The sequence below is a fragment of the Carcharodon carcharias genome, assembly GCF_017639515.1.
Source record: "Carcharodon carcharias isolate sCarCar2 chromosome 37 unlocalized genomic scaffold, sCarCar2.pri SUPER_37_unloc_2, whole genome shotgun sequence".
In the NCBI taxonomy this organism is placed as follows: Eukaryota; Metazoa; Chordata; class Chondrichthyes; order Lamniformes; family Lamnidae; genus Carcharodon; species Carcharodon carcharias.
In genome coordinates this window covers 1,317,297-1,345,211 of record NW_024470767.1, presented here as the reverse complement: position 1 = coordinate 1,345,211, position 27,915 = coordinate 1,317,297, and the positions used below count along the sequence as shown (strand labels likewise).

Here is a 27,915-nt window from a genome sequence, read left to right as displayed (position 1 = left end):
CACTTTCCATTGCCGAATTCAGAAACACAATAGCCTGGCTGACCAGAAAAGGGTGGAGTTTATCCAGCGAGGAAGAGGTCCCACACCCATGGGGGAAGAGACTGGTGAAAAGTAACGGATAAGGGAGAGGAAAGGAAGGGGCGAGAGTGGGAGGTGGGGTGGGGTGGGGGGAGAGAGTGGGGGTAGAGAAAAGAGAAGGGGGGAGAGAGAGGAAGAGGTGAAGGAGGGTAGAAAGGAGTGAGAAAGGCAGTAGAGGGAGAGGGCGAGGAGAGAGGAAGGAGGAGGGAGGGTGGAGAAAGAGAGTGGAGGGAGGGGGACATAGAGAAGTCGGGGGGGAGGGAGAAGTGTATGGGGGAGACAGAGGGTGGAGAGGGAGGGAAGTAGAGAAAGGAGGGAAATAGACAGAGGAGGGAGGGAGAAGGGGGAGGGAGAGAGAGAAAGGGAGGGAGGCAGAGAGTGAGAGTGATGAGGGAGTGGGATAGAGAGGAACGAAGGGATAGAGAGAGGGGAGGTAGAGAGAAAGAGGGAGGGAGCGAGAGTGGCAGAGAAACAGGGAGGGATGGAGAGAGAGGGAAGGTGAGAGTGTGGGAAGGAGAGATAGGGAGGGGGTAGACAGAGGAGGGAGAAGGTAGAGAGGAGGGAGGGAGGATGGAGAGAGGGAAGGTAGGAGAGAGGAAAGGAGAAAGGAGAGATGAAAGGGGAAGAGAGGAGAGGGGGGAGGGGAAGAAAAGAGGGGGGGGAGGGGAGGAAAGGAGATGGAGAGGGGTGGGGGGAAGGAGAGAGGAGGGAGGAAGAGGGGATAGGGAGAGGAAAGAGAGAGGGAGTGAGGAACGGGGCATAGAGAGAGGAAGGGGAGGGACCGAGGGAGAGGAGGCAGGGAAGAAGAGGGGGAGGGATGGAGAGAAAAGGGAGTGACAGAAGGAGAGAGGAAGGAGGCAGATTGTCCAGAGAAAGGAAGGAGAGAGGGTGGGTTGGAGAGTGGGAGGGAGGGAGAGAGAAAGAGGGGGCAGAGGGGTAAGAGTGAGGAAGCAGGGGGTAAGGAGGAGAAGAGAGAGAGGGGGGATGGGAAGAGAGGGGACGGAGGGAAGGGGAGAGAGGGGACGGCGGGAGGGGGAGAGAGGGGACGGCGGGAGGGGGAGAGAGGGGACGGCGGGAGGGGGAGAGAGGGGACGGCGGGAGGGGGAGAGAGGGGACGGCGGGAGGGGGGAGAGAGGGGACGGCGGGAGGGGGAGAGAGGGGACGGCGGGAGGGGGAGAGAGGGGACGGCGGGAGGGGGAGAGAGGGGACGGCGGGAGGGGGAGAGAGGGGACGGCGGGAGGGGGAGAGAGGGGACGGCGGGAGGGGGAGAGAGGGGACGGCGGGAGGGGGAGGGAGGGGACGGAGGGAGGGGGAGGGAGGGGATGGAGGGAGGAGGAGGGAGCAGGAGAGAGAGGGGAGGGAGAGGGAGAGAGAGGAGGGAGGGGGAGAGAGAGGAGGGAGGGGGAGGGGACGGGGAGAGAGAGGAGGCAGGGGAGAGAGGAGGGAGGGAGGAGGGCAGGCGAGGAGGGAGGGAGCGGCATGGGAGGATATAGGGGGAGCGGAAGCGAAGAGGGTGGATGTAGGGTGAGCGGAAGCGAGGAGGGTGGATGTAGGGGGAGCGGGAGGGAGGGAGAGTGGGTGTAGGGGGAGCGGAAGGGAGGGAGGGTTGGTGTAGGGGGTGCGGAAGGGAGGGAGGGTGTAGGGGGAGCGGAAGGGAGGGAGGGTATAGGGGAAGCAGAAGTGGAGGGAGGGTTCAGGGGGAGCAGGAGGATGGGAGGGTTTTGGGGGAGAGAAGGGGTGGGAGAGTATTGGGGGAGAGAAGGGGTGGGAGAGTATTGGGGGAGAGAAGGGGTGGGAGAGTATTGGGGGAGAGAAGGGGTGGGAGAGTATTGGGGGACAGAAGGGGTGGGAGAGTATTGGGGGACAGAAGGGGTGGGAGAGTATTGGGGGACAGAAGGGGTGGGAGAGTATTGGGGGACAGAAGGGGTGGGAGAGTATTGGGGAGAGAAGGGGTGGGAGAGTATTGGGGGACAGAAGGGGTGGGAGAGTATTGGGGAGAGAAGGGGTGGGAGAGTATTGGGGAGAGAAGGGGTGGGAGAGTATTGGGGGAGAGAAGGGGTGGGAGAGTATTGGAGAGAGAAGGGGTGGGAGAGTATTGGGGAGAGAAGGGGTGGGAGAGTATTGGGGAGAGAAGGGGTGGGAGAGTATTGGGGAGAGAAGGGGTGGGAGAGTATTGGGGGACAGAAGGGGTGGGAGAGTATTGGGGGAGAGAAGGGGTGGGAGAGTATTGGAGAGAGAAGGGGTGGGAGAGTATTGGGGGAGAGAAGGGGTGGGAGAGTATTGGAGAGAGAAGGGGTGGGAGAGTATTGGGGAGAGAAGGGGTGGGAGAGTATTGGGGAGAGAAGGGGTGGGAGAGTATTGGGGAGAGAAGGGGTGGGAGAGTATTGGGGAGAGAAGGGGTGGGAGAGTATTGGGGAGAGAAGGGGTGGGAGAGTATTGGAGAGAGAAGGGGTGGGAGAGTATTGGGGAGAGAAGGGGTGGGAGAGTATTGGGGAGAGAAGGGGTGGGAGAGTATTGGGGGACAGAAGGGGTGGGAGAGTATTGGGGGACAGAAGAGAGGAAGAATATGGGGGGCAGAAGGGAGGAAGGGAATGTATAGGGGGACAGAAGGGGAGGGAGGGTTTAGGGGGTACGGGGGAGCAGACGGGAGGGAAAAAGAACAGGTGTAAGAGGAATGGGTGAGGTGGGTGGGAGGGATGGGGAGGTGAGGGTGGGAGAGGCGAGAGGGGTGAGGAGGGCGTTATCGGATGGGAGGAAGGGGAGAGAGAGGACGAAGGGGGTAAGGAAGAGGAGGAAGGGGTGAGGGATGGGGGAAAGGGGAGAGGAGGAAGGGGTGAGGGAGGGGAGGAAGGAGATGGGGAGAGAGAGAGAGGAGGAAGGAGGTAGGCAAGAGAGAGAGGAGGAAGGGGTGAGGGATGAAGGATAGAGATTGGCAAGCTCCCAAGTCAAGAGGCAAGACGGGATATTTTTGTGCAAACCTTTATTAACATTGAAAAGAAACAAAATTTCAGTACCTTGTGGAAACCCCCACCCAGAGAGAGAGAAAAAAAACAAATAACTATCAAAAAAACGACACTGGAAAAAGATTAAAGGGCCTGTGTCATACAACATTGGAAAAATACTTATCACACTAAATGTGAGGGACAAAAAAATACCTTTGAATAAAGCACACAATTCATTTTTAAAATTAGTAAGGTTCATCAGAAGGATTCCTTATTAGTTGCTGCTTTTCACTACAGTATGTTACTAAAGTGTGTATATATATCTATTATATAAAAAATAAGACCTCACTCCCCAGACGACAGGACAGCCTGTATTCTCGGGGAATCTCACTTTTAAATTCACTAAAACCCCTTGTGCAAACACCTTGCGCGCTTGTCCGAATGATTTCAGTCTCTCTATACAAAGGGATTGGACGGGTGTTGTCAGAGATCTCAGTCTGGTCTCCCCCACCCTGGTCTCTCCAACACAAGTTGGGGGAGCTCGATGTCAGATGCCTTTTCCAGGGAGTGGGGGGTGGGGGGAGGATGAGGAGCAGGAAGAAGTGAAAGGGGAGGGAGTTGCACCAAATGGAGTTGAGGCACTTGCCGAGAGGCAGGTTACAGAGATCACAAGCTCCGAGTCCGGCCCTGTCTGCTGGAGGTGAGGTTGCCTCTGGTCGGAAGTTTGGAGAAACTCAGTCCTACACCCCCACCCCTCCCACCCACCCCCACCCCCAAGGGTTTTAGGCCCAGAACAAAACTGCCCTAGTTCAGAGCAGGCAAATCTAACAGCGGGGGAAGAAACAGCAATCGGTCCAGGCACATTGGTGGCAGGGATGAAGGAGCTCGAGCTACAACTGTCCTGGGAACGCTCAATTCTGTCACTGATCATCTGATATGGAAAGTGTTACCATCCCTGGGACAGACATCCCTCACTTTAACGAGCGCAAAATTCACACAGTCTTGCACACACACACACACAACACATACCAGTCTCTTACACACACACACACACATTCAACACATACCAGTCTCTTACACAAACACATTCAACACATACCAGTCTCTTACACACACACATTCAGCACATACCAGTCTCTTACACACACACACACACACATTCAACACATACCAGTCTCTTACACAAACACATTCAACACATACCAGTCTCTTCCACACACACATTCAGCACATACCAGTCTCTTACACACACACACACATTCAACACATACCAGTCTCTTACACAAACACATTCAACACATACCAGTCTCTTACACACACACATTCAACACATACCAGTCTCTTACACACACACATACCAGTCTCTTACACACACACACACACACACACACACACATTCAACACATACCAGTCTCTTACACACACACACACACACACAAGTCTCTTACACACACAACACATACCAGTCTCTTACACACACACATACCAGTCTCTTACACACACACATACCAGTCTCTTACACACACACATACCAGTCTCTTATACACACAACACATACCAGTCTCTTATACACACAACACATACCAGTCTCTTATACACACAACACATACCAGTCTCTTATACACACAACACATACCAGTCTCTTATACACACAACACATACCAGTCTCTTATACACACAACACATACCAGTCTCTTATACACACAACACATACCAGTCTCTTATACAAACACATACCAGTCTCTTATACACACAACACATACCAGTCTCTTATACACACAACACATACCAGTCTCTTATACACACAACACATACCAGTCTCTTACACACACACAACACATACCAGTCTCTTACACACACACAACACATACCAGTCTCTTACACACACACAACACATACCAGTCTCTTACACACACACAACACATACCAGTCTCTTACACACACACAACACATACCAGTCTCTTACACACACACAACACATACCAGTCTCTTACACACACAACACACATACCAGTCTCTTACACACAACACACATACCAGTCTCTTACACACACACAACACATACCAGTCTCTTACACACACACAACACATACCAGTCTCTTACACACACACAACACATACCAGTCTCTTACACACACACAACACACATTCACACAGTCTCTTACACACACACACATTCAACACTTACCAGTCTTTCTCTGTCACATACACACAAGTTCAACACTTACCAACCGCAGTCAGAACAACATGAGTGGCACAGATCTGGGTTTATTGGGGCAAGGGGGGAGACCGGGGAGGGGACAAGGGGGAGACCGGAGAGGGGACAAGGGGGAGACCGGAGAGGGGACAAGGGGCAGACTGGAGAGGGGACAAGGGGGAGACCGGAGAGGGGACAAGGGGCAGACTGGAGAGGGGACAAGGGGGGAAACAGGGAAAAGAAAAGACAGGGTGGTGAAAAGTGGAGGGGGGGAAGGCGGGGAGGAGAAAGGGGGGGAAGATGGAGATGAAAGGGGATAAAAGCAGGGAGGTGAAAGGGGGTAGACAGAGGGGGCAGGGAAAGGCAGCAAGTGGGGTAAAAGGGGAGACATGGAGAAGGGGCCACCTCAAATTTAATGCTCAGCAGCTTCTTTCACTCATGTTGTAAAAATTAAATCCATGCAGTCATTTCTGTCATGTTGGCCGTGACTCTTTTGGGTTAAACCACATTGAATTGCAATGTTCTTGTAATAATTGTGTTTAATAGGGATGGGGATGGGGGGGTGGGGACAGGGGGATGGGGATATGGATAGGGGGATAGGTGGCAGTCTTCAGTTGCACATTTACCTATGAAGCTGGCAATGGGTAAGTTAGTAAAGGCTGGCAGGCTGCTGTGGTCCTCTAACCCTTAATGCACCCAGTTCCGGGTATATCAATGTAAACATAAACGATATCAATCCACTTTAAACATCATCGTCTGCTCCGCTCCCTCTCTCTCAAACATCTCAGAGTGTAATAAATGAGGGTAAGGAACTCCGGATGCAGGATTTGCTCCATGGTTATCACAAGGACAGTCAGCAATGTCTGGAAACCTAAGGCAGGTATTACAGTGTTGCTTTAGTGGCCTGAACAGATGGAGTGACCAGGCTACCCCCTGATCCCAGTGCTAACCTGCGTTTAATCCCCCTGACCAAAGTGAGTGCAGGGAACAAGCTGGGTGACACGACAAGCCTGTGGTTTAAACCCACTGATCCCTCCCATCACTAGTCACAGAGATGGGCTGAGAGAGCTGGAGGCACCTGCACTCCCTTGGGAAACACACTCTAGTTGGTACTTCTCTCACTGGCCAGGCCACTCACTCTGCTCCATTGATCCCTTGCTAGGCAGGCAGACAGCCATTAGGAGCAGCTACCCACCCATCAGACAAAGCATGTCAGATGGAAAGCTGGGCTTTTTACAGGAGGGGAGGTCAGATGATGCTGTCTGGAGACACAACATGAAGTATGTGTGTGAACAGTTGATCCAGAGCACTAAAACAACAGAGGGAAAAAGAGCTCAGACTGAAAGGCATACACACAGGGCCTTCTCAAAGAACGACTGACCTGTAGAGAGGTCTCAGGAGAGGGGGGATAAGACAGGAGTAGGGTGGAGGGGAAGGGAAAGATGGGGAGCTAAGGGACAGTGACTGATGGTGAATATTCAGGACAGAGCTTGCATCTCTCTTTCGCAAGGCGGCATCAGTAATTCTCCTACACACCGTCACTAGCCTGGAACGCACTGGTTTTAAACCAGGCTTCCCCAGGCAACAGGGACCCCTCTCATATCAAGAGGACCTGAGACCTGCTTCTCCGAAGGTTCTGGAGGCTGTAAATCCTTATTCTGCACAGACGCAGATAAAAACATTTCAAACAAAAATCGAGCAGGGTGTTAACTGAGGTAGCAAGGGATCAATGGAGCAGAGTGAGTGGCCTGGCCAGTGAGAGAAGTACCAACTAGAGTGTGTTTCCCAAGGGAGTGCAGGTGCCTCCAGCTCTCTCAGCCCATCTCTGTGACTAGTGATGGGAGGGATCAGTGGGTTTAAACCACAGGCTTGTCGTGTCACCCAGCTTGTTCCCTGCACTCACTTTGGTCAGGGGGATTAAACGCAGGTTAGCACTGGGATCAGGGGGTAGCCTAGTCACTCCATCTGTTCGTGTCAAAGACACGAGGGCGGGTAAGGGTTGCACATGGGGATGGACAGGGCCAACCAGGTGAGGGGCAGGTGGGGTGAGGGATGGAAGTCCAGGGTGGATTGCTGGGCAGTGCACTGAGCAACGAGATCCAGGCTCTTTGCCAGCAAGAGGCTCCCATTGCCAGAGGGGCTGACCTCTGACCCTGAGCCTGCTCACCCCCACAGTAGGACAGGCGGAGAGGCAGACACAGGCGCTAACCACCCACCTTGTACACAGGGCCTCAGCAGAACACAAAGACCCTGCAGCTGAGGAACTTCTCTTACAGGGCGTAGGTGTCAGGGTGAGTGACTGTTTACAATGGGTTACCCCCCCAGAGGACTGCGGCACATTCACACTAACATTAGGAGGGTACCTTTCCCCTCCTTCTCTGCTAAAGGCGCTGACTCTCACCGGGTACATAACTGAAGGGTGTTAACAAGTGGTGATGTCCAGCTGGCATGGAGCAAGGATCTTGATGGGGTAACAGCTCTGGGACTCGGCTACAAATGCCTGAGGTGGGGGGGGTCACAGGGGCAGTGGGGGAGGTGGAGTCAAATCTGAGCGCTTATTAAAAAAAACTCCTGAGCCCGGCTGTTCGGGGCGATGTCAGGAAGCACTGCTACACGCAAAGAGGAGTGGAAATCTGGAACTCTCCCCCTCCTCCCAAAGAAAAGCTGTCCAGTCTGGGGCTCAATTGGAAATGTCAAAACTGAGATTGATGGACTTTTGTTGGGTGAGGGGATTAAGGGTTATGGAACCGAGGTGGGTAGATGGAGTTAAGGTACAGATTAGACATGAGCTATATGAACGGTTAGACAGGCTCAAAGTGCTGAATGGCCTCTGTCTGTTCCCATAAGTGATGTTAAATTCCTAAACGATGCGAAATGGTACAGTGAAAGGAAACACATTCCACTCTTAGATACAGCTCGGATCTGATGTGTTCCACTTTCAGGGATATGATGCTTGGTCCCTTTAAATCACCAGAGAACCCCAGCCCCAGCATCCCCCTCCATCAAAAACTCCCAATGCCTCTTACCAAACAATGAAGAATATTAAAAGCGTCCCACAGGTTTGAGGAGAACCCTAGACCTCCCAAGCCACCCATCACCTTTGGCTGTGTAACGGTGAGGGAGGGGGTGGGGGAACCCATTTAAACCGGCTTAAACCAAGCGATCGAGTCCTCTTCAAACTTTGCTGTTGTCCCTCAGGCGAGAGGAGAATGATGGTGGGGGGAATCCGAGGGACTGAAGCTATTCTCCTCCCCACACACCTTCCCCATACAGGACTCCCAGCTCGATATCCGATGCCGGATGCGAGGAGAGATTGGGACCGCTCCCGCTCCCAAGGTTTCAGGCTGTGGAAGGGGAAAGCAGACACACGTCGTCTTCCCATTCACCCCCACGCGACACCCCCAAATAAAACCCCTGGAGCTGTGAACCTGTGGTAGGAGTGATTTCTAAAACCACCATCTCCCTTCTGGTGCCACCGAGGGGAGAGTTTCTACTCTGTCCAACTCAAACCATCAGCCGGTGCCAATCTTTGACTGGCAGTGAGGGCAAGGGGCAGATACATGTTCACTCCTTAAAGGGATTGGGAGGGGGTGGAAAAATAACAAAATAAATTTGCAGGCACTGCATTCGTGCTTCCTCTGCATTCAACTGAGAGTCAAAGAGGTTGTGTGTCATTCAGCATGGAGTGGGGAACCATGGAGATGAAGAGATTCTCACGTCGTGCCCTCACTGACCTGACCAGACTAGATTATCACGCTCGGCACCTCTTAGGCTGTCTGTTAAAATTGTAGTGTTCTCACAGGGTACAAGGAAGATGCATGTAATACACCCCCAAACAGGCAACTGCCACATCATGTCTCTTCAACACACACACACACACAGAGCCCCAAACACACACAGCCAGAACCTCACCACAAACCACCCCGCACACACAGCCAGAACCATCCCCCCCCACACACACAAACCACCCCCGCGCCACCCCCACCACACACACACACATACACAGAACCTTGCCCAAATACACATACACTGCCAGAACCACCCCAGCACCCCCCCTTCACACACACCATAGCCAGAACTCCCCCACACAGCCCAGAACCACCCCCACACACAGCCAGAAATCCTCCAAACACACACACACACACAAAGTCAGACCTACACCCAGAGCCAGAGCCAGACCCAAACCCCCCCCACCACACACAGCCACATGCATCACCTCCACAGCCCCACATACACACAGCACCCCCTACACACACACAGGAACACACACACACAGCACCCCCTACACACACACACAGCAACACACACTCAGCACCCCCTACACACACACAGGAACACACACACAGACACACACACACACACAGCCACAAGCCTCTACAGGTGACTGTCTGAGAGTGGCAGACAGTGCTACTCACTGCTGCTGACTTTTACTGACTAACAACACTTGTAATGCCACTTGATGCCCTCCTTATACCCTGCCCCCGCCAGAGCCCCTACACTTCCAAACGGGTGCATTAGGAGGGAGGAGGGTTGGGGTTTTGGTAAATTGAGGCCTTTTCCTTCAGAGTATCCAGGCACAGACGACAGCTCCAGCTTCCTGTAAAAGAAAGGGAAGGGAGAGGGGAAACAAGTGGGTGAGTACAGTGACTGAAAGATGACAAGGTCATTTCAAGGTAATTCTCTCTCCTTTCTTGGATGACTGGGTATTATTCACAGTTTGCAGCCCCCACCCCCCACCCCCCTACCCAGGCCCTGGGTGGATACTGGTCTCCTGTATATTGAAAGTGTGACAGTCAAACCCTCTGTGGACGAGAGTATCACAGGAGCCAAACTGACCCGAACCCCAGGTTCACAACAAACCTGGGCAGTGCCCGTATGCACTCTGTCAATGTATTACTGGGCCCAGGGAGCTGGCCAGGCACCAGGTTCAATTGGGGGTGTAGAAAGGAAACCATGACAGGGGAAAGGGCAAACGGAGGAAGGCCAGAGCACGATCAGGTGCGCTGGCAATGCCTACCAGAGACCACCAGCCCAAACGATCCCTCAGTCCCATATGAGGAATGATCAATGGGTGAAGTACCAGGGCCCACACAAGGGGGGCAGTACAGCTGGGGGGGGCAGCGAAAGGGTGGGCCTGACCAATCAGAGTGCAGAAGGGCTACTTACAGCCTGTCTCACTCTCTCCGCGCCCCCTCCCAGCCACTGGCAAAGACCAGCCAGCGAAGGGTGAAGATTGTTTACCACTTATGGAATAAATAAAGAGGCCACTCACCTTCAGGGGGCTCCGACATTGGTGGGGTAAGGCAGTACATGTGGTAGCCACGGTCACAGTCATCACAGAATAAGAGCTGGTCCTAGAGAAACCAAGAGCATCGCACCATCAGCTGCGATAACACTGACCATCGCCACTTCTGACCAGCGAAACATCAGCTTTCACCACCTCAGGACGTCCCAAAGAGCTTCACAGCCAATGAAGGACTTTTTGAAGTGTAGTCACTGTTGTAATGTAGGAAACACAGCAGCCAATTTGTGCACAGCAAGATCCCATTAACAGCAAAGTGACAATGACCCAGATCATCTGTTTTTAGTGATGTTGGTTGAGGGATAAATATCAGCCCCAGGAAACCGGGGAGAACTCCCCCCTGCTCTTCTTCCAATAGTGGCCGTGGGATCTTATACCCCCACCCGAGAGGGCACACGGAGCCTTGGTTTATTGCCTCATTCTGAAAGACGGCACCACTGGCAGTGCGGCACTCCCTCAGTACTGACCCTCGGACAGTGCAGCACTTCCTCAGTACTGACCCTCCGATGGTGCGGCGCTCCCTCTGTACTGACCCTCCGACAGTGTGGCGCTCCCTCAGCACTGACCCTCTGACAGTGCAACACTCCCTCAGTACTGACCCTCCGACAGTGCGGCATTCCTTCAGTACTGACCCTCTGACAATGCGACACTCCCTCAGTACTTGCCCTCCGACAGTGCGACATTCCCTCAGTACTGACCCTCCGACAGCGCGACGCTCCCTCAGTACTGGCCCTCTGACAATGCGACATTCCCTCAGTACTGACCCTCCGACAGTGCGGCATTCCCTCAGTACTGACTCTCTGACAGTGCGACACTCCCTCAGTACTGGCCCTCTGACAATGCGACATTCCCTCAGTACTGACCCTCCGACAGTGCGACACTCCCTCAGTACTGACTCTCTGACAGTGCAACACTCCCTCAGTACTGGCCCTCTGACAATGCGACATTCCCTCAGTACTGACCCTCTGACAGTGCAGCACTCCCTCAGTACTGAACCTCCGACAGTGCGACACTCCCTCAGTACTGGCCCTCCGACAGTGCTGCACTCCCTCAGTACTGACCCTCTGACAGTGCGACATTCCCTCAGTACTGACCCTCTGACAGTGCGGCATTCCCTCAGTACTGACCCTCTGACAGTGCGACATTCCCTCAGTACTGACCCTCCGACAGTGCGGCACTCCCTCAGTACTACACTGGGAGTGTCAGCCTGGTACTGTGTGTTCCAGGATGGGGGTTCAAATCCACAAGTGTCCGACTCCGAGGTGAGGGAGCTACCTACCATACCACGGCTGACACTGTGCAACAGCAAGTATTATTAGCACTTAGCAGATAGAAGTGAAGCTGTTCTGAACCGTTAAGGGCGATTTAGAGGAAGTTAATCCTCACTTGTGGTTTCCTCTGTTACAAGTTTAGAGGAGCGTGGGCTTGTGACATTTTGTGCCCCTCCACCTGCTCCCCGTACTTACATCATTCTCTGAGGTGCCGCACAAGTTGCAGCATTTACACTCGATACACTGCCACCGGTAAGTCTTCACTGCAGCCATCATCACTGGTGTGAACTGGAGGCATGAAGGGTGTCCTGGAAACAGATCCACTCACTTATCACACTGCTTCTCAATTCCAAACACCTGCTCGTACAATCACACATAGCACATTCGGCCCATCGTTTACATGCTGGCTCTTCAAATGAGTTAAACCAAACAGAGTTTTGTTCATAAAAACAAAAAAAAAACTGCGGATGCTGGAAATCCAAAACAAAAACAGAATTACCTGGAAAAACTCAGCAGGTCTGGCAGCATCGGCGGAGAAGAAAAGTGTTGACATTTCGAGTCCTCGTGATCCTTCGACAGAACTTCAGTTCTGTCGAAGGGTCATGAGGACTCGAAACGTCAACACTTTTCTTCTCCGCCGATGCTGCCAGACCTGCTGAGTTTTTCCAGAGTTTTGTTCATACTTGGTGTTACTGACAGTCCCTGGTCTTCAGGTTAGCCCAAAGTGGCTACACACATTGTGGGGGAGGTGTAAGAAAGATTGACAAGGATGATCCCAGAAACTGAGAGGTTAGAAGGATCAGGAAAGATTGAACAGGCCGGGGCTCTTTTCTCTAGAAATGAGAAGGCCGAGGGGAGTGACCTGATCGAGCTCTTTAAAATGATGGAGGGGGTTTCGATAGGGTCGACATAGAAACGATGTTTCCCCTTGTGGGGGTGGCGGGGGGGAGACCAGAACTAGGGGCCCATCGATTTAAGACAGTCACTAATAAATCCGATGGGGAATTCAGGAGAAACTCCTTCACCCAGAGAGTGGGGAGAATGTGGGACTCGCTCCCACAGCGAGTGGTCGAGGGGAATAGTATCGATACATTTAAGGGGGAAGCTGGATAAACACATGAGGGAGAAAGGAGTAGAAGGATATGGTGATGGGGGGGAGATGGAGAGGGGGTGGGAGGAGGCTCGTATGGGGCAGAAACACAGGCAGACAGGCTGTACAGCCTGATAATTTGCGGTGCCCTCCCTGTAATTCTGTGTACGATGTCACATGGTCAAGTTAGGGTACCTGAACGGCCACAGTCAGAGCACGACACCAGCTCCTCCGACTGTCCTGTCTTCTTGTTTAGTCTTGAATCACCCAGGCAAAAATCACAGTAATTGTTGGGCAAAGCCAAACCATCGGGTCCTTTCTTTGCTGTGAGTTCAAATCAGAAACAAACAAAAAAATCAGAACGCTCCAGGAACCAGCATTAATTTGGTCACAGCTCACTGTCTCCTGTCTGCATTAACACTGTAACATCACTAAATAGGAAAGGGGGTTGTGGGGGGAGTGAGGTATCAATCTGGTGTCTGTCCTGCCCTGAATGAACTGGTCGTTGCCTCTCTGTGGGGGTGAGATGGATTCTCGGGGACGTGAACACAGCTTCAGATTTGGCCAGAAGAGTGCCTGGGAGGCTCGTTCTCTCAGGCGGACAGGGGAACATCACTTGGAGCAAGCTGACCCACTCCCTTGCACAGCCCAGTGGACAAGGGGAGGGAGACCCCGAACATGTCCTTCCAATCTGCACTGTTAGATTCTTTCAATACTTTACATTGGCAGCCACAGGGTCTTCTGGGGTCCCCTCAGGTCAGAGTGGGATACTTACACAGGCCAGACTCTAGCTAAAGTAATTCTGCAGGCTGGCAGGTACTTGGAACCTATCAAACTCCATCCAGGGCCTGCCCACTCCTGACCAGTTGAGCTGAAAGGCAGCAGCAGACTCTCGGCCAGCTGGGTTACACTCCCAGGTAGCTGGCCAGCTCCCCCATCTCCCACCGCGGCCGCTCCCCTCACACCCCAACACAATAAGGCAGTAAGAGAGAGGTTTGCTCCAGACCTGCTTTCAATTTTCTGAAGTCGCCTGGAGGTCGACCCACTGCAATGAAGAGAAGGGGACAGTGAGAAAAGAGCATTCTGGTACTTCTCCTGTAAACACACCCCCCACCTTTCCTCAGATTCCTGGGTCGCACAAACTCTCCTGGGCTCAAACAGGCCATGGGGCTGACTCTCATTGAGATGCGCTTGGAAAGGTGTTCACCGCAACCTGGTAACTCACCACAAGCGCCCCATTTTCTCCATGCACATGGTGCCAGCAGGCTGCTCGACTGCAGGAGGCATCAAAGTCAGGTCCCGTACCATCTCCACCCAACGTCCGAACGTACACAATTTCCGGCAGGGGATCACCAGTCAGCGCACAGGAAACATGACCGACTCAGCCCCCGCCACCTCCCCCTCTTGCTCTATGACAAAGAGCGCTGAGGTTAACTGTCTCCCTCCCTACCTTATGTCTTGGTTGTGATGAGCTAAGTCAGCACAGAACAATCCCAAGGGCTGCCAGGTCTGCAGAGCTCACCTTGTGCTGCTGGAATATTAACCTCATGAGCATTGAAGGAGCATGTAAATTCTAGAAATCAGTATGGAATGAGGAAAGGTCCCTGAACCAACATTAGGAAGAATTCCAAGAAGAAAGCTGAAGTCTCCAGCATGTAGACAAATGCAAAAATGTTCAGGAGGAGGCCATTCAGCCCCCTCAAGCCTGTTACACAGGAATGGGAGGAGGCTGTTCGGCCCTCTCAAGCCTGTTACACAGGAACAGGAAGAGGCTATTCAGCTCCTCTCAAGCCTGTTACACAGGAACAGGAGGTGGCCATTCAGCCTCTTGAGCCTGTTCTGCCATTCAGTTAGATCAGAGTTGATCTGTTCCTCAGGATAATTTACTCATCTTCACTCCATATCCTTGGAAAAAATAACTCAATGACCTAGGGGGTGTGTTCCAGGTTTCCACTACCCTTTGTGTGAAGACATCCCCCCTGAATGGCCTGGCTCGAATTTTCTGTCCCCTTTGTCCTCGACTATCCCCTCCACCTCAGACTATCCCATCCACCTCGACTATCCCTCAGACTATCCCCTCCACCTCGACTATCCCATCCACCTCGACTATCCCATCCACCTCGACTATCCCATCCACCTCGACTAACCCATCCACCTCGACTATCCCTCAGACTATCCCCTCCACCTCAGACTATCCCATCCACCTCAGACTATCCCATCCACATCGACTATCCCTCAGACTATCCCCTCCACCTCAGACTATCCCTCAGACTATCCCATCCACCTCGACTATCCCTCAGACTATCCCATCCACCTCGACTATCCCTCAGACTATCCCCTCCACCTCGACTATCCCTCAGACTATCCCCTCCACCTCAGACTATCCCCTCCACCTCAGACTATCCCTCAGACTATCCCATCCACCTCGACTATCCCTCAGACAATCCCCTCCACCTCAGACTATCCCCTCCACCTCAGACTATCCCCTCCACCTCAGACTATCCCCTCCACCTCAGACTATCCCCTCCACCTCAGACTATCCCCTCCACCTCAGACTATCCATCAGACTACCCCATAGACTATCCCCTCCACCTCAGACTATCCCCTCCACCTCAGACTATCCCCTCCACCTCAGACTATCCCCTCCACCTCAGACTATCCCCTCCACCTCAGACTATCCCTCAGACTATCCCCTCCACTTCAGACTATCCCTCAGACTATCCCCTCCACCTCAGACTATCCCCTCCACCTCAGACTATCCCTCAGACTATCCCCTCCACATCAGACTATCCCCTCCACCTCAGACTATCCCATCCACCTCGAATATCCCTCAGACTATCCCCTCCACCTCAGACTATCCCTCAGACTATCCCATCCACCTCGACTATCCCTCAGACAATCCCCTCCACCTCAGACTATCCCCTCCACCTCAGACTATCCCCTCCACCTCAGACTATCCCCTCCACCTCAGACTATCCCCTCCACCTCAGACTATCCCCTCCACCTCAGACTATCCCTCAGACTATCCCCTCCACCTCGACTATCCCTCAGACTATCCCCTCCACCTCAGACTATCCCCTCCACCTCAGACTATCCCCTCCACCTCAGACTATCCCCTCCACCTCAGACTATCCCCTCCACCTCAGACTATCCCCTCCACCTCAGACTATCCCCTCCACCTCAGACTATCCCCTCCACCTCAGACTATCCCCTCCACCTCAGACTATCCCCTCCACCTCAGACTATCCCCTCCACCTCAGACTATCCCCTCCACTTCAGACTATCCCTCAGACTATCCCCTCCACCTCAGACTATCCCCTCCACCTCAGACTATCCCCTCCACCTCAGACTATCCCCTCCACCTCAGACTATCCCCTCCACCTCAGACTATCCCCTCCACCTCAGACTATCCCCTCCACCTCAGACTATCCCCTCCACCTCAGACTATCCCCTCCACCTCAGACTATCCCCTCCACCTCAGACTATCCCCTCCACCTCAGACTATCCCCTCCACCTCAGACTATCCCCTCCACCTCAGACTATCCCCTCCACCTCAGACTATCCCCTCCACCTCAGACTATCCCCTCCACCTCAGACTATCCCCTCCACCTCAGACTATCCCCTCCACCTCAGACTATCCCCTCCACCTCAGACTATCCCCTCCACCTCAGACTATCCCCTCCACCTCAGACTATCCCCTCCACCTCAGACTATCCCCTCCACCTCAGACTATCCCCTCCACCTCAGACGATCCCCTCCACCTCAGACTATCCCCTCCACCTCAGACTATCCCTCCACCTCAGACTATCCCCTCCACCTCAGACTATCCCCTCCACCTCAGACTATCCCTCCACCTCAGACTATCCCCTCCACCTCAGACTATCCCCTCCACCTCAGACTATCCCTCAGACTATCCCCTCCACCTCAGACTATCCCATCCACCTCGACTATCCCTCAGACTATCCCCTCCACCTCAGACTATCCCATCCACCTCGACTATCCCTCAGACTATCCCCTCCACCTCAGACTATCCCCTCCACCTCAGACTATCCCCTCCACCTCAGACTATCCCTCAGACTATCCCATCCACCTCGACTATCCCTCAGACTATCCCATCCACCTCGACTATCCCTCAGACTATCCCCTCCACCTCGACTATCCCTCAGACTATCCCATCCACCTCGACTATCCCTCAGACTATCCCCTCCACCTCAGACTATCCCCTCCACCTCAGACTATCCCCTCCACCTCAGACTATCCCCTCCACCTCAGACTATCCCCTCCACCTCAGACTATCCCCTCCACCTCAGACTATCCCCTCCACCTCAGACTATCCCCTCCACCTCAGACTATCCCTCAGACTATCCCCTCCACCTCAGACTATCCCTCAGACTATCCCCTCCACCTCAGACTATCCCCTCCACCTCAGACTATCCCCTCCACCTCAGACTATCCCCTCCACCTCAGACTATCCCCTCCACCTCAGACTATCCCCTCCACCTCAGACTATCCCCTCCACCTCAGACTATCCCTCAGACTATCCCATCCACCTCAGACTATCCCTCAGACTATCCCCTCCACTTCAGACTATCCCTCAGACTATCCCCTCCACCTCAGACTATCCCCTCCACCTCAGACTATCCCCTCCACCTCAGACTATCCCCTCCACCTCAGACTATCCCCTCCACCTCAGACTATCCCCTCCACCTCAGACTATCCCCTCCACCTCAGACTATCCCTCAGACTATCCCATCCACCTCAGACTATCCCTCAGACAATCCCCTCCACCTCAGACTATCCCCTCCACCTCGACTATCCCTCAGACTATCCCCTCCACCTCGACTATCCCTCAGACTATCCCCTCCACCTCGACTATCCCTCAGACTATCCCCTCCACCTCGACTATCCCTCAGACTATCCCCTCCACCTCAGACTATCCCCTCCACCTCAGACTATCCCCTCCACCTCAGACTATCCCCTCCACCTCAGACTATCCCCTCCACCTCAGACTATCCCCTCCACCTCAGACTATCCCCTCCACCTCAGACTATCCCCTCCACCTCAGACTATCCCCTCCACCTCAGACTATCCCCTCCACCTCAGACTATCCCTCCACCTCAGACTATCCCCTCCACCTCAGACTATCCCCTCCACCTCAGACTATCCCCTCCACCTCAGACTATCCCCTCCACCTCAGACTATCCCCTCCACCTCAGACTATCCCTCAGACTATCCCCTCCACCTCAGACTATCCCTCAGACTATCCCCTCCACCTCAGACTATCCCTCAGACTATCCCCTCCACCTCAGACTATCCCTCAGACTATCCCCTCCACCTCAGACTATCCCCTCCACCTCAGACTATCCCCTCCACCTCAGACTATCCCCTCCACCTCAGACTATCCCTCAGACTATCCCCTCCACTTCAGACTATCCCCTCCACCTCAGACTATCCCCTCCACCTCGACTATCCCTCAGACTATCCCCTCCACCTCAGACTATCCCTCAGACTATCCCCTCCACCTCAGACTATCCCCTCCACCTCGACTATCCCTCAGACTATCCCCTCCACCTCAGACTATCCCTCAGACTATCCCCTCCACCTCGACTATCCCTCAGACTATCCCCTCCACCTCGACTATCCCTCAGACTATCCCCTCCACCTCGACTATCCCTCAGACTATCCCCTCCACCTCGACTATCCCTCAGACTATCCCCTCCACCTCAGACTATCCCCTCCACCTCAGACTATCCCCTCCACCTCAGACTATCCCCTCCACCTCAGACTATCCCCTCCACCTCAGACTATCCCCTCCACCTCAGACTATCCCCTCCACCTCAGACTATCCCCTCCACCTCAGACTATCCCCTCCACCTCAGACTATCCCCTCCACCTCAGACTATCCCCTCCACCTCAGACTATCCCCTCCACCTCAGACTATCCCCTCCACCTCAGACTATCCCCTCCACCTCAGACTATCCCCTCCACCTCAGACTATCCCCTCCACCTCAGACTATCCCCTCCACCTCAGACTATCCCCTCCACCTCAGACTATCCCCTCCACCTCAGACTATCCCCTCCACCTCAGACTATCCCCTCCACCTCAGACTATCCCCTCCACCTCAGACTATCCCCTCCACCTCAGACTATCCCCTCCACCTCAGACTATCCCCTCCACCTCAGACTATCCCCTCCACCTCAGACTATCCCCTCCACCTCAGACTATCCCCTCCACCTCAGACTATCCCCTCCACCTCAGACTATCCCCTCCACCTCAGACTATCCCCTCCACCTCAGACTATCCCCTCCACCTCAGACTATCCCCTCCACCTCAGACTATCCCCTCCACCTCAGACTATCCCCTCCACCTCAGACTATCCCCTCCACCTCAGACTATCCCCTCCACCTCAGACTATCCCCTCCACCTCAGACTATCCCCTCCACCTCAGACTATCCCCTCCACCTCAGACTATCCCCTCCACCTCAGACTATCCCTCAGACTATCCCCTCCACCTCAGAAAAGGAAACAGGTTCTTCTGAAAACTTCACATTTGAGACTGATTAACCCCACAATCTTCTAAACACAAGTCACGTTCCAATAGCTGTTTCCAAAACGGAGGGTGTCATCTCACACCTTCCACTCAGCAGCCCAACCACACCCACCGCTTCAGGCTCACACTGCTCCTGAGCAGCCTGTCAGTGTGCCCCCCACCCACACCCCCCCCCCAGTGCCAACGTTGCTGCTCCCTGGCACCAGCCAACAGCCGGAAGGAAGTCTCCAAACCACCCAGAGCAGCCTATACATTGCACAGGATTGGAGGGTCAAACCTCAACATACAAAGGGCCTCAAAGAAATCCTTTGGTTTCTGAAAAAACTTCATCATTCAGCAGGTGGAATCACAAATGGATACAGTCCAGAAGGAGGCCATTCAGCCCATCATGCCTGTGCTGGCTCTGAAAGGTCAATGCAGTTAGTCCTATTACCCACACCGCTCCCCCCAACCCCCACCACCACAGTCCCTCAATTTTTTTCTTTTTTCAAGTGTTTATCTATTTCCCCTTTTGAAAGTTGCTGTTAAGTGTGTTCCCGCTGCCCTTTCAGGCAGCATATTCCAGCCGGCTGTTGGTTTAAGGGGCAGCTGGTTGATACCAATGTTAGACATGCACCCATGCACCCCCGCCTCCCCCACCATAAATAGAAAGATTACAGCCACGCACACTTACGTTCCTCCCTTCTGTGGGATATGGGGATCTGAGGTTCCAGGTCTTTCTCATCGTCCCCCTCTTCATCCGCCAGGTGGGAATGTGCGTAGTGATAGCTGAGGCCCGGGCGATTCTTGTAACGCTTGCCACAGACTGTCAGGCAGAGGAGGGAGGAAAAGAAAGAAGAATTCAGGAAGATAGCCAGAGCAACAGAAACAAGGTGACTAAACATAAAGTGTCCAAAACATAACCAGAGCTGGGAGGGTGTGTACAGCATCACACTACAGGAGTACACCAAACCCAGAATCACCAGAGCTGGGAGGGTGTGTACCCCAAACCCAGAATCACCAGAGCTGGGAGGATGTGTACACCAAACCCAGAATCACCAGAGCTGGGAGGGTGTGTACACCAAACCCAGAATCACCAGAGCTGGGAGGGTGTGTACACCAAACCCAGAATCACCAGAGCTGGGAGGATGTGTACACCAAACACAGAATCACCAGAGCTGGGAGGATGTGTACACCAAACCCAGAATCACCAGAGCTGAGAGGATGTGTACACCAAACCCAGAATCACCAGAGCTGGGAGGGTGTGTATACCAAACCCAGAATCACCAGAGCTGGGAGGATGTGTTCACCAAACCCAGAATCACCAGAGCTGCGAGGGTGTGTACACCAAACCCAGAATCACCAGAGCTACGAGGGTGTGCACACCAAACCCAGAATCACTAGAGCTGCGAGGGTGTGTACACCAAACCCAGAATCACCAGAGCCGGGAGGGTGTGTACACCAAACCCAGAATCACCAGAGCTGCGAGGGTGTGTACACCAAACCCAGAATCATCAGAGCTGGGAGGATGTGTACACCAAACCCAGAATCACCAGAGCTGGGAGGGTGTGTACACCAAACCCAGAATCACCAGAGCTGGGAGGATGTGTACACCAAACCCAGAATCACCAGAGCTGGGAGGGTGTGTACACCAAACCCAGAATCACCAGAGCTGGGAGGATGTGTTCACCAAACCCAGAATCACCAGAGCTGCGAGGGTGTGTACACCAAACCCAGAATCACCAGAGCTACGAGGGTGTGCACACCAAACCCAGAATCACTAGAGCTGCGAGGGTGTGTACACCAAACCCAGAATCACCAGAGCTGGGAGGGTGTGTACACCAAACCCAGAATCACCAGAGCTGCGAGGGTGTGTACACCAAACCCAGAATCACCAGAGCTGGGAGGATGTGTACACCAAACCCAGAATCACCAGAGCTGGGAGGGTGTGTACACCAAACCCAGAATCACCAGAGCTGGGAGGGTGTGTACACCAAACCCAGAATCACCAGAGCTGGGAGGGTGTGTACACCAAACCCAGAATCACCAGAGCTGGGAGGATGTGTACACCAAACCCAGAATCACCAGAGCTGGGAGGGTGTGTACACCAAACCCAGAATCACCAGAGCTGGGAGGGTGTGTACACCAAACCCAGAATCACCAGAGCTGGGAGGATGTGTACACCAAACCCAGAATCACCATGCTCTTGTTTCATTCCTCACCATAAAGGAGACAGTCTTTTCAGCAAATTAACTGCATATGGGCAAAATAAAACAGGAATTGGGGAATGAGAGGGTGGGGAGGGGAGAGAGCGAGCGGGCGCTAGACAGCGAGCCAGCGGGCGCTGGAGGGGGAGCCAGCGGGCGCTAGAGAGCGGGAGCCAGCGGGCGCTAGAGAGCGGGAGCCAGCGGGCGCTAGAGAGCGGGAGCCAGCGGGCGCTAGAGAGCGGGAGCCAGCGGGCGCTAGAGAGCGGGAGCCAGCGGGCGCTAGAGAGCGGGAGCCAGCGGGCGCTAGAGAGCGGGAGCCAGCGGGCGCTAGAGAGCGGGAGCCAGCGGGCGCTAGAGAGCGGGAGCCAGCGGGCGCTAGAGAGCGGGAGCCAGCGGGCGCTAGAGAGCGGGAGCCAGCGGGCGCTAGAGAGCGGGAGCCAGCGGGCGCTAGAGAGCGGGAGCCAGCGGGCGCTAGAGAGCGGGAGCCAGCGGGCGCTAGAGAGCGGGAGCCAGCGGGCGCTAGAGAGCGGGAGCCAGCGGGCGCTAGAGAGCGGGAGCCAGCGGGCGCTAGAGAGCGGGAGCCAGCGGGCGCTAGAGAGCGGGAGCCAGCGGGCGCTAGAGAGCGGGAGCCAGCGGGCGCTAGAGAGCGGGAGCCAGCGGGCGCTAGAGAGCGGGAGCCAGCGGGCGCTAGAGAGCGGGAGCCAGCGGGCGCTAGAGAGCGGGAGCCAGCGGGCGCTAGAGAGCGGGAGCCAGCGGGCGCTAGAGAGCGGGAGCCAGCGGGCGCTAGAGAGCGGGAGCCAGCGGGCGCTAGAGAGCGGGAGCCAGCGGGCGCTAGAGAGCGGGAGCCAGCGGGCGCTAGAGAGCGGGAGCCAGCGGGCGCTAGAGAGCGGGAGCCAGCGGGCGCTAGAGAGCGGGAGCCAGCGGGCGCTAGAGAGCGGGAGCCAGCGGGCGCTAGAGAGCGGGAGCCAGCGGGCGCTAGAGAGCGGGAGCCAGCGGGCGCTAGAGAGCGGGAGCCAGCGGGCGCTAGAGAGCGGGAGCCAGCGGGCGCTAGAGAGCGGGAGCCAGCGGGCGCTAGAGAGCGGGAGCCAGCGGGCGCTAGAGAGCGGGAGCCAGCGGGCGCTAGAGAGCGGGAGCCAGCGGGCGCTAGAGAGCGGGAGCCAGCGGGCGCTAGAGAGCGGGAGCCAGCGGGCGCTAGAGAGCGGGAGCCAGCGGGCGCTAGAGAGCGGGAGCCAGCGGGCGCTAGAGAGCGGGAGCCAGCGGGCGCTAGAGAGCGGGAGCCAGCGGGCGCTAGAGAGCGGGAGCCAGCGGGCGCTAGAGAGCGGGAGCCAGCGGGCGCTAGAGAGCGGGAGCCAGCGGGCGCTAGAGAGCGGGAGCCAGCGGGCGCTAGAGAGCGGGAGCCAGCGGGCGCTAGAGAGCGGGAGCCAGCGGGCGCTAGAGAGCGGGAGCCAGCGGGCGCTAGAGAGCGGGAGCCAGCGGGCGCTAGAGAGCGGGAGCCAGCGGGCGCTAGAGAGCGGGAGCCAGCGGGCGCTAGAGAGCGGGAGCCAGCGGGCGCTAGAGAGCGGGAGCCAGCGGGCGCTAGACAGGGAGCGAGCGGGCGCTAGACAGGGAGCGAGCGGGCGCTAGAGAGAGAGAGCACGAGATAGAGAGAGAAAATGAGAGAGCAAGAAAGCGAGGGAGAATGAGCGAGAGAGCACAAGAGAGAGAATGCTAGGGAGCGCGACAGAGGAACAAAGGCAGGGACGGAGGCAGAGTGAGACCAGTGTGTCTTCCCAGGCAGTCAACTTAATAAGTCACAGAAGGATTGATCCTTAGGCATCCGGTTGCATTTATTTGCCTGCCCAGAGAAGGGCTTGTTAAGCCAGTAATGACTGTATTCCACCATGTCCTATTGCTACTGTACATTATTCATTTCAATATTTAATGCAGTTTATAGACAGAGGCATAATTTAATAAGGGTTTGCTCTCCCACCTTCCAAGATCAACTAGGTTCAGCAGAAAACTCAATCAACTATGGAAGCATCACATCAAGGGCTTTCTCGCTGAGCAAGTGCACTGCAGTGACATGGAGAAATGGTGAGCGACTGTGAGCTGGGTCACAGACATCGAGGACTCAACTGGCACTCCGAGTCCAAACAAAAAAACAAACCCAAAAACACAACCTACACTTCTGAGCAGAGAGAGCACTCTCTTCACCGCGCTGCACAATAACACAAATTATCTCCACTACATGTTCATCCCTAGAGGGAGGTTGAAAAGGTGAGCAATCGTTAAAGTGCCTCGAAGTCAAAGTCGTGGGTTCAAGTCCCAACCCAGAATCTCAAACCTACTCCCAGGGTCAGTACTGAGGGAGCACTGCACTGTCGGAGGGTCAGTACTGAGGCAGCGCCGCACTGTCCGAGGGTCAGTACTGAGGGAGCGCCGCACTGTCCGAGGGTCAGTACTGAGGGAGCGCCGCACTGTCCGAGGGTCAGTACTGAGGGAGCGCCGCACTGTCCGAGGGTCAGTACCGAGTGAGCGCCGCACTGTCCAAGGGTCAGTACCGAGGGAGCGCCGCACTGTCCAAGGGTCAGTACCGAGGGAGCGCCGCACTGTCCGAGGGTCAGTACCGAGGGAGCGCCGCACTATCCAAGGGTCAGTACCGAGGGAGCGCCGCACTGTCCGAGGGTCAGTACCGAGGGAGCACCGCACTGTCCGAGGGTCAGTACTGAGGGAGCGCCGCACTGTCCGAGGGTCAGTACTGAGGGAGCGCCGCACTGTAGGAGGATCAGTGCTGAGGGAGCGCCGCACTGTCGGAGGGTCAGTACTGAGGGAGCGTCGCACTGTCGGAGGGTCAGTGCTGAGGGAGCTCCGCACTGTCGGAGGGTCAGCACTGAGGGAGCGCCGCACTGTCGGAGGGTCAGCACTGAGGGAGCGCCGCACTGTCGGACGGTCAGCACTAAGGGAGCACCACACTGTCGGAGGTTCAGTACTGAGGGTGTGCCGCACTGTCGGAGGGTCAGTGCAGTTCAATGGGGTGCTGGAATGTATTGGAGAAATCTCTTTCATTGATTTACTGAAGAATATTCTGTCAAATATCACAGAGCAGTTTGGGAGTGGGGTGGTGAAAGTTTTGAAAGGCTGACCAGAAGGGAAGAAATTTATCAGCTATCACACCTTCAGATCACTTCAAATCTTATTATAAATAACAGGAAAGATACTTCAGAAAAGATATGAACACGTAATCTTTTCTGACAGTGAAGTTCATGCTGCACTGTCTGACAGACACTGTCCGAACTCTAGGCATGAGCTCTCCAGGCCCAGAGGAGCCCTCTACACCACAGTATGTCTCATTTCCAGGGCCGGCAGCTTTGGGTGTTGTTGGCTCGTCACTGGGTAAACCCTAAGCCTGAACAGCGGAGCCAGTTTCCACTCCCGAACCGTGTGCAGACTGTGCTGCCTCCCCACTTCACCACACTCCTCAGGCTCAATGTAACTGGCCCAAAACACAAAGGTTAGGGCTCTCCTACTTTTTAATACCACACCAGGCATAACGACACATAAGATCATCAGAACCAGCTGCAGGAATAGGCCATTTGAGCCCTTAAGCCTGCTCCACCATTCAATAAGATCATGGATCCTCTGATTGTGGCCTTAACTCTACTTTCCAGTCTGTTCACCATAACCCTCGACTCTCTGGTCGATCAAAAATCTGTCTAACTCAGTCTCGAACGTACTCAGTGACCCAGCCTCCAGCGCTCTCTGGAGCGGAGAATGTCACAGACAAATGACTCTCTGAGAGAGGAAATTCCTCATCTCCATCTTAAATGGGAGACCCCTTATGCTGAAACTGTGCTCCCCTAGATCTCGACTCCCCACGTGGGGGAAACATCCTCTCAGCCTCCACCGTCACTTCATTGACAAATGCTTGTAACTCTGCACACACAAAACTGCAGAACTGAAACTGCACAACTGCACAGTTAGTTTCATTGCTGCCGTTTTCTTCAACAGATCAGGCAAAGGTCAAAACCAGAAACGAGCGACAATCCAAACTTGCTGGATTAACGTGGGGCGCAGCTGCCACAACACTCGAGACCTGAGCACTCGCCCGATCAGACTGCGCAGCAGAGTACCGTGTACACCTGCCTGGCAAAGCTCATCACACACACACATACCTTGCTGCCAGTCAACTGAATGCAACAATGCACATCATAACCGGTACCCTCGGCTCAACACCCCTCCCCTGCCTTCCTGCCCTCGCAAATAACACCCATCCCCCACTCAGCCACTGACTGATAAAACATACAGGCTGGCTGAAAGCATCCACACTGCACCACACTTCCCACCACACACTTAACCCACTTACTGCCTGCCTTCTATCTCAGCGCTCCGTATGGAACACTCTTCCTTAGCAAGGCCCACCAGCAGATACCCTTTGGATGAAGGGATGGCAAACATGACAAGGCACTAACAAGTTCCTTGTTACAAACCCTATCTGTCCGATGGCTGGTATGAGCTACAATGACAACAGTGGTCCTTGCTAAACAGGTTCAGGACAGGCCAGGGACTCTATGCAGCCAATCTCACCACTGGGGCCTCAGTTCAAACTTCTTGTGCACTTGTGGAGAGATACAGACAATGCTGCATCTTATCCAGAACTCTCCCCTCCCCTCCGCAGGCCGAGCGGCCTCCCCTCCCCTCCCCTCCGCAGGCCGAGCGGCCTCCCCTCCCCTCCCCTCCGCAGGCCGAGCGGCCTCCCCTCCCCTCCCCTCCGCAGGCCGAGCGGCCTCCCCTCCCCTCCCCTCTGCAGGCCGAGCGGCCTCCCCTCCCCTCCGCAGGCCGAGCGGCCTCCCCTCCCCTCCCCTCTGCAGGCCGAGCGGCCTCCCCTCCCCTCCCCTCTGCAGGCCGAGCGGCCTCCCCTCCCCTCCCCTCTGCAGGCCGAGCGGCCTCCCCTCCCCTCCCCTCTGCAGGCCGAGCGGCCTCCCCTCCCCTCCCCTCTGCAGGCCGAGCGGCCTCCCCTCCCCTCCGCAGGCCGAGCGGCCTCCCCTCCCCTCCCCTCCGCAGGCCGAGTGGCCTCCCCTCCCCTCCGCAGGCCGAGCGGCCTCCCCTCCCCTCCGCAGGCCGAGCGGCCTCCCCTCCCCTCCGCAGGCCGAGCGGCCTCCCCTCCCCTCCGCAGGCCGAGCGGCCTCCCCTCCCCTCCGCAGGCCGAGCGGCCTCCCCTCCCCTCCGCAGGCCGAGCGGCCTCCCCTCCCCTCCCCTCTGCAGGCCGAGCGGCCTCCCCTCCCCTCCCCTCTGCAGGCCGAGCGGCCTCCCCTCCCCTCCCCTCTGCAGGCCGAGCGGCCTCCCCTCCCCTCCCCTCTGTAGGCCGAGCGGCCTCCCCTCCCCTCTGCAGGCCGAGCGGCCTCCCCTCCCCTCCGCAGGCCGAGCGGCCTCCCCTCCCCTCCGCAGGCCGAGCGGCCTCCCCTCCCCTCCCATCCGCAGGCCGAGCGGCCTCCCCTCCCCTCCGCAGGCCGAGCGGCCTCCCCTCCCCTCCGCAGGCCGAGCGGCCTCCCCTCCCCTCCGCAGGCCGAGCGGCCTCCCCTCCCCTCCGCAGGCCGAGCGGCCTCCCCTCCCCTCCGCAGGCCGAGCTGCCTCCCCTCCCCTCCGCAGGCCGAGCGGCCTCCCCTCCCCTCCCCTCCGCAGGCCGAGTGGCCTCCCCTCCCCTCCGCAGGCCGAGTGGCCTCCCCTCCCCTCCGCAGGCCGAGCGGCCTCCCCTCCCCTCTGCAGGCCTCCCCTCCCCTCCCCTCCGCAGGCCGAGCGGCCTCCCCTCCCCTCCGCAGGCCGAGCGGCCTCCCCTCCCCTCCGCAGGCCTCCCCTCCCCTCCCCTCCGCAGGCCGAGCGGCCTCCCCTCCCCTCTGCAGGCCGAGCGGCCTCCCCTCCCCTCTGCAGGCCGAGCGGCCTCCCCTCCCCTCTGCAGGCCGAGCGGCCTCCCCTCCCCTCTGCAGGCCGAGCGGCCTCCCCTCCCCTCTGCAGGCCGAGCGGCCTCCCCTCCCCTCTGCAGGCCGAGCGGCCTCCCCTCCCCTCTGCAGGCCGAGCGGCCTCCCCTCCCCTCTGCAGGCCGAGCGGCCTCCCCTCCCCTCTGCAGGCCGAGCGGCCTCCCCTCCCCTCTGCAGGCCGAGCGGCCTCCCCTCCCCTCTGCAGGCCGAGCGGCCTCCCCTCCCCTATGCAGGCCGAGCGGCCTCCCCTCCCCTCCGCAGGCCGAGCGGCCTCCCCTCCCCTCTGCAGGCCTCCCCTCCCCTCCCCTCCGCAGGCCGAGTGGCCTCCCCTCCCCTCCGCAGGCCGA

At 56.2% G+C, this 27,915-nt stretch overlaps 1 protein-coding gene across 2 annotated transcripts in view; it reads right to left on the bottom strand.

Annotated features, from left to right (window-relative positions):
- Positions 1 to 9,465: 9,465 nt before the first annotated feature.
- LOC121274703 (zinc finger protein ubi-d4-like) overlaps positions 9,466 to 27,915 on the bottom strand; it is a 41,059-nt gene continuing 22,609 nt past the window's right edge. Inside the window, exons 7-12 of one of the 2 annotated variants that reach the window (XM_041182021.1) lie at positions 20,099 to 20,236; positions 13,887 to 13,925; positions 13,076 to 13,204; positions 11,986 to 12,098; positions 10,490 to 10,571; positions 9,466 to 9,814 (exon numbers count right to left, since the gene is read on the bottom strand). In XM_041182021.1, coding sequence (XP_041037955.1) covers positions 9,732 to 9,814; positions 10,490 to 10,571; positions 11,986 to 12,098; positions 13,076 to 13,204; positions 13,887 to 13,925; positions 20,099 to 20,236 — 584 coding nt within the window. In that variant the 3' untranslated portion in view covers positions 9,466 to 9,731. The remainder of the gene's footprint in view (positions 9,815 to 10,489; positions 10,572 to 11,985; positions 12,099 to 13,075; positions 13,205 to 13,886; positions 13,926 to 20,098; positions 20,237 to 27,915) is intronic. The other variant, XM_041182022.1, reaches the window with a different exon arrangement.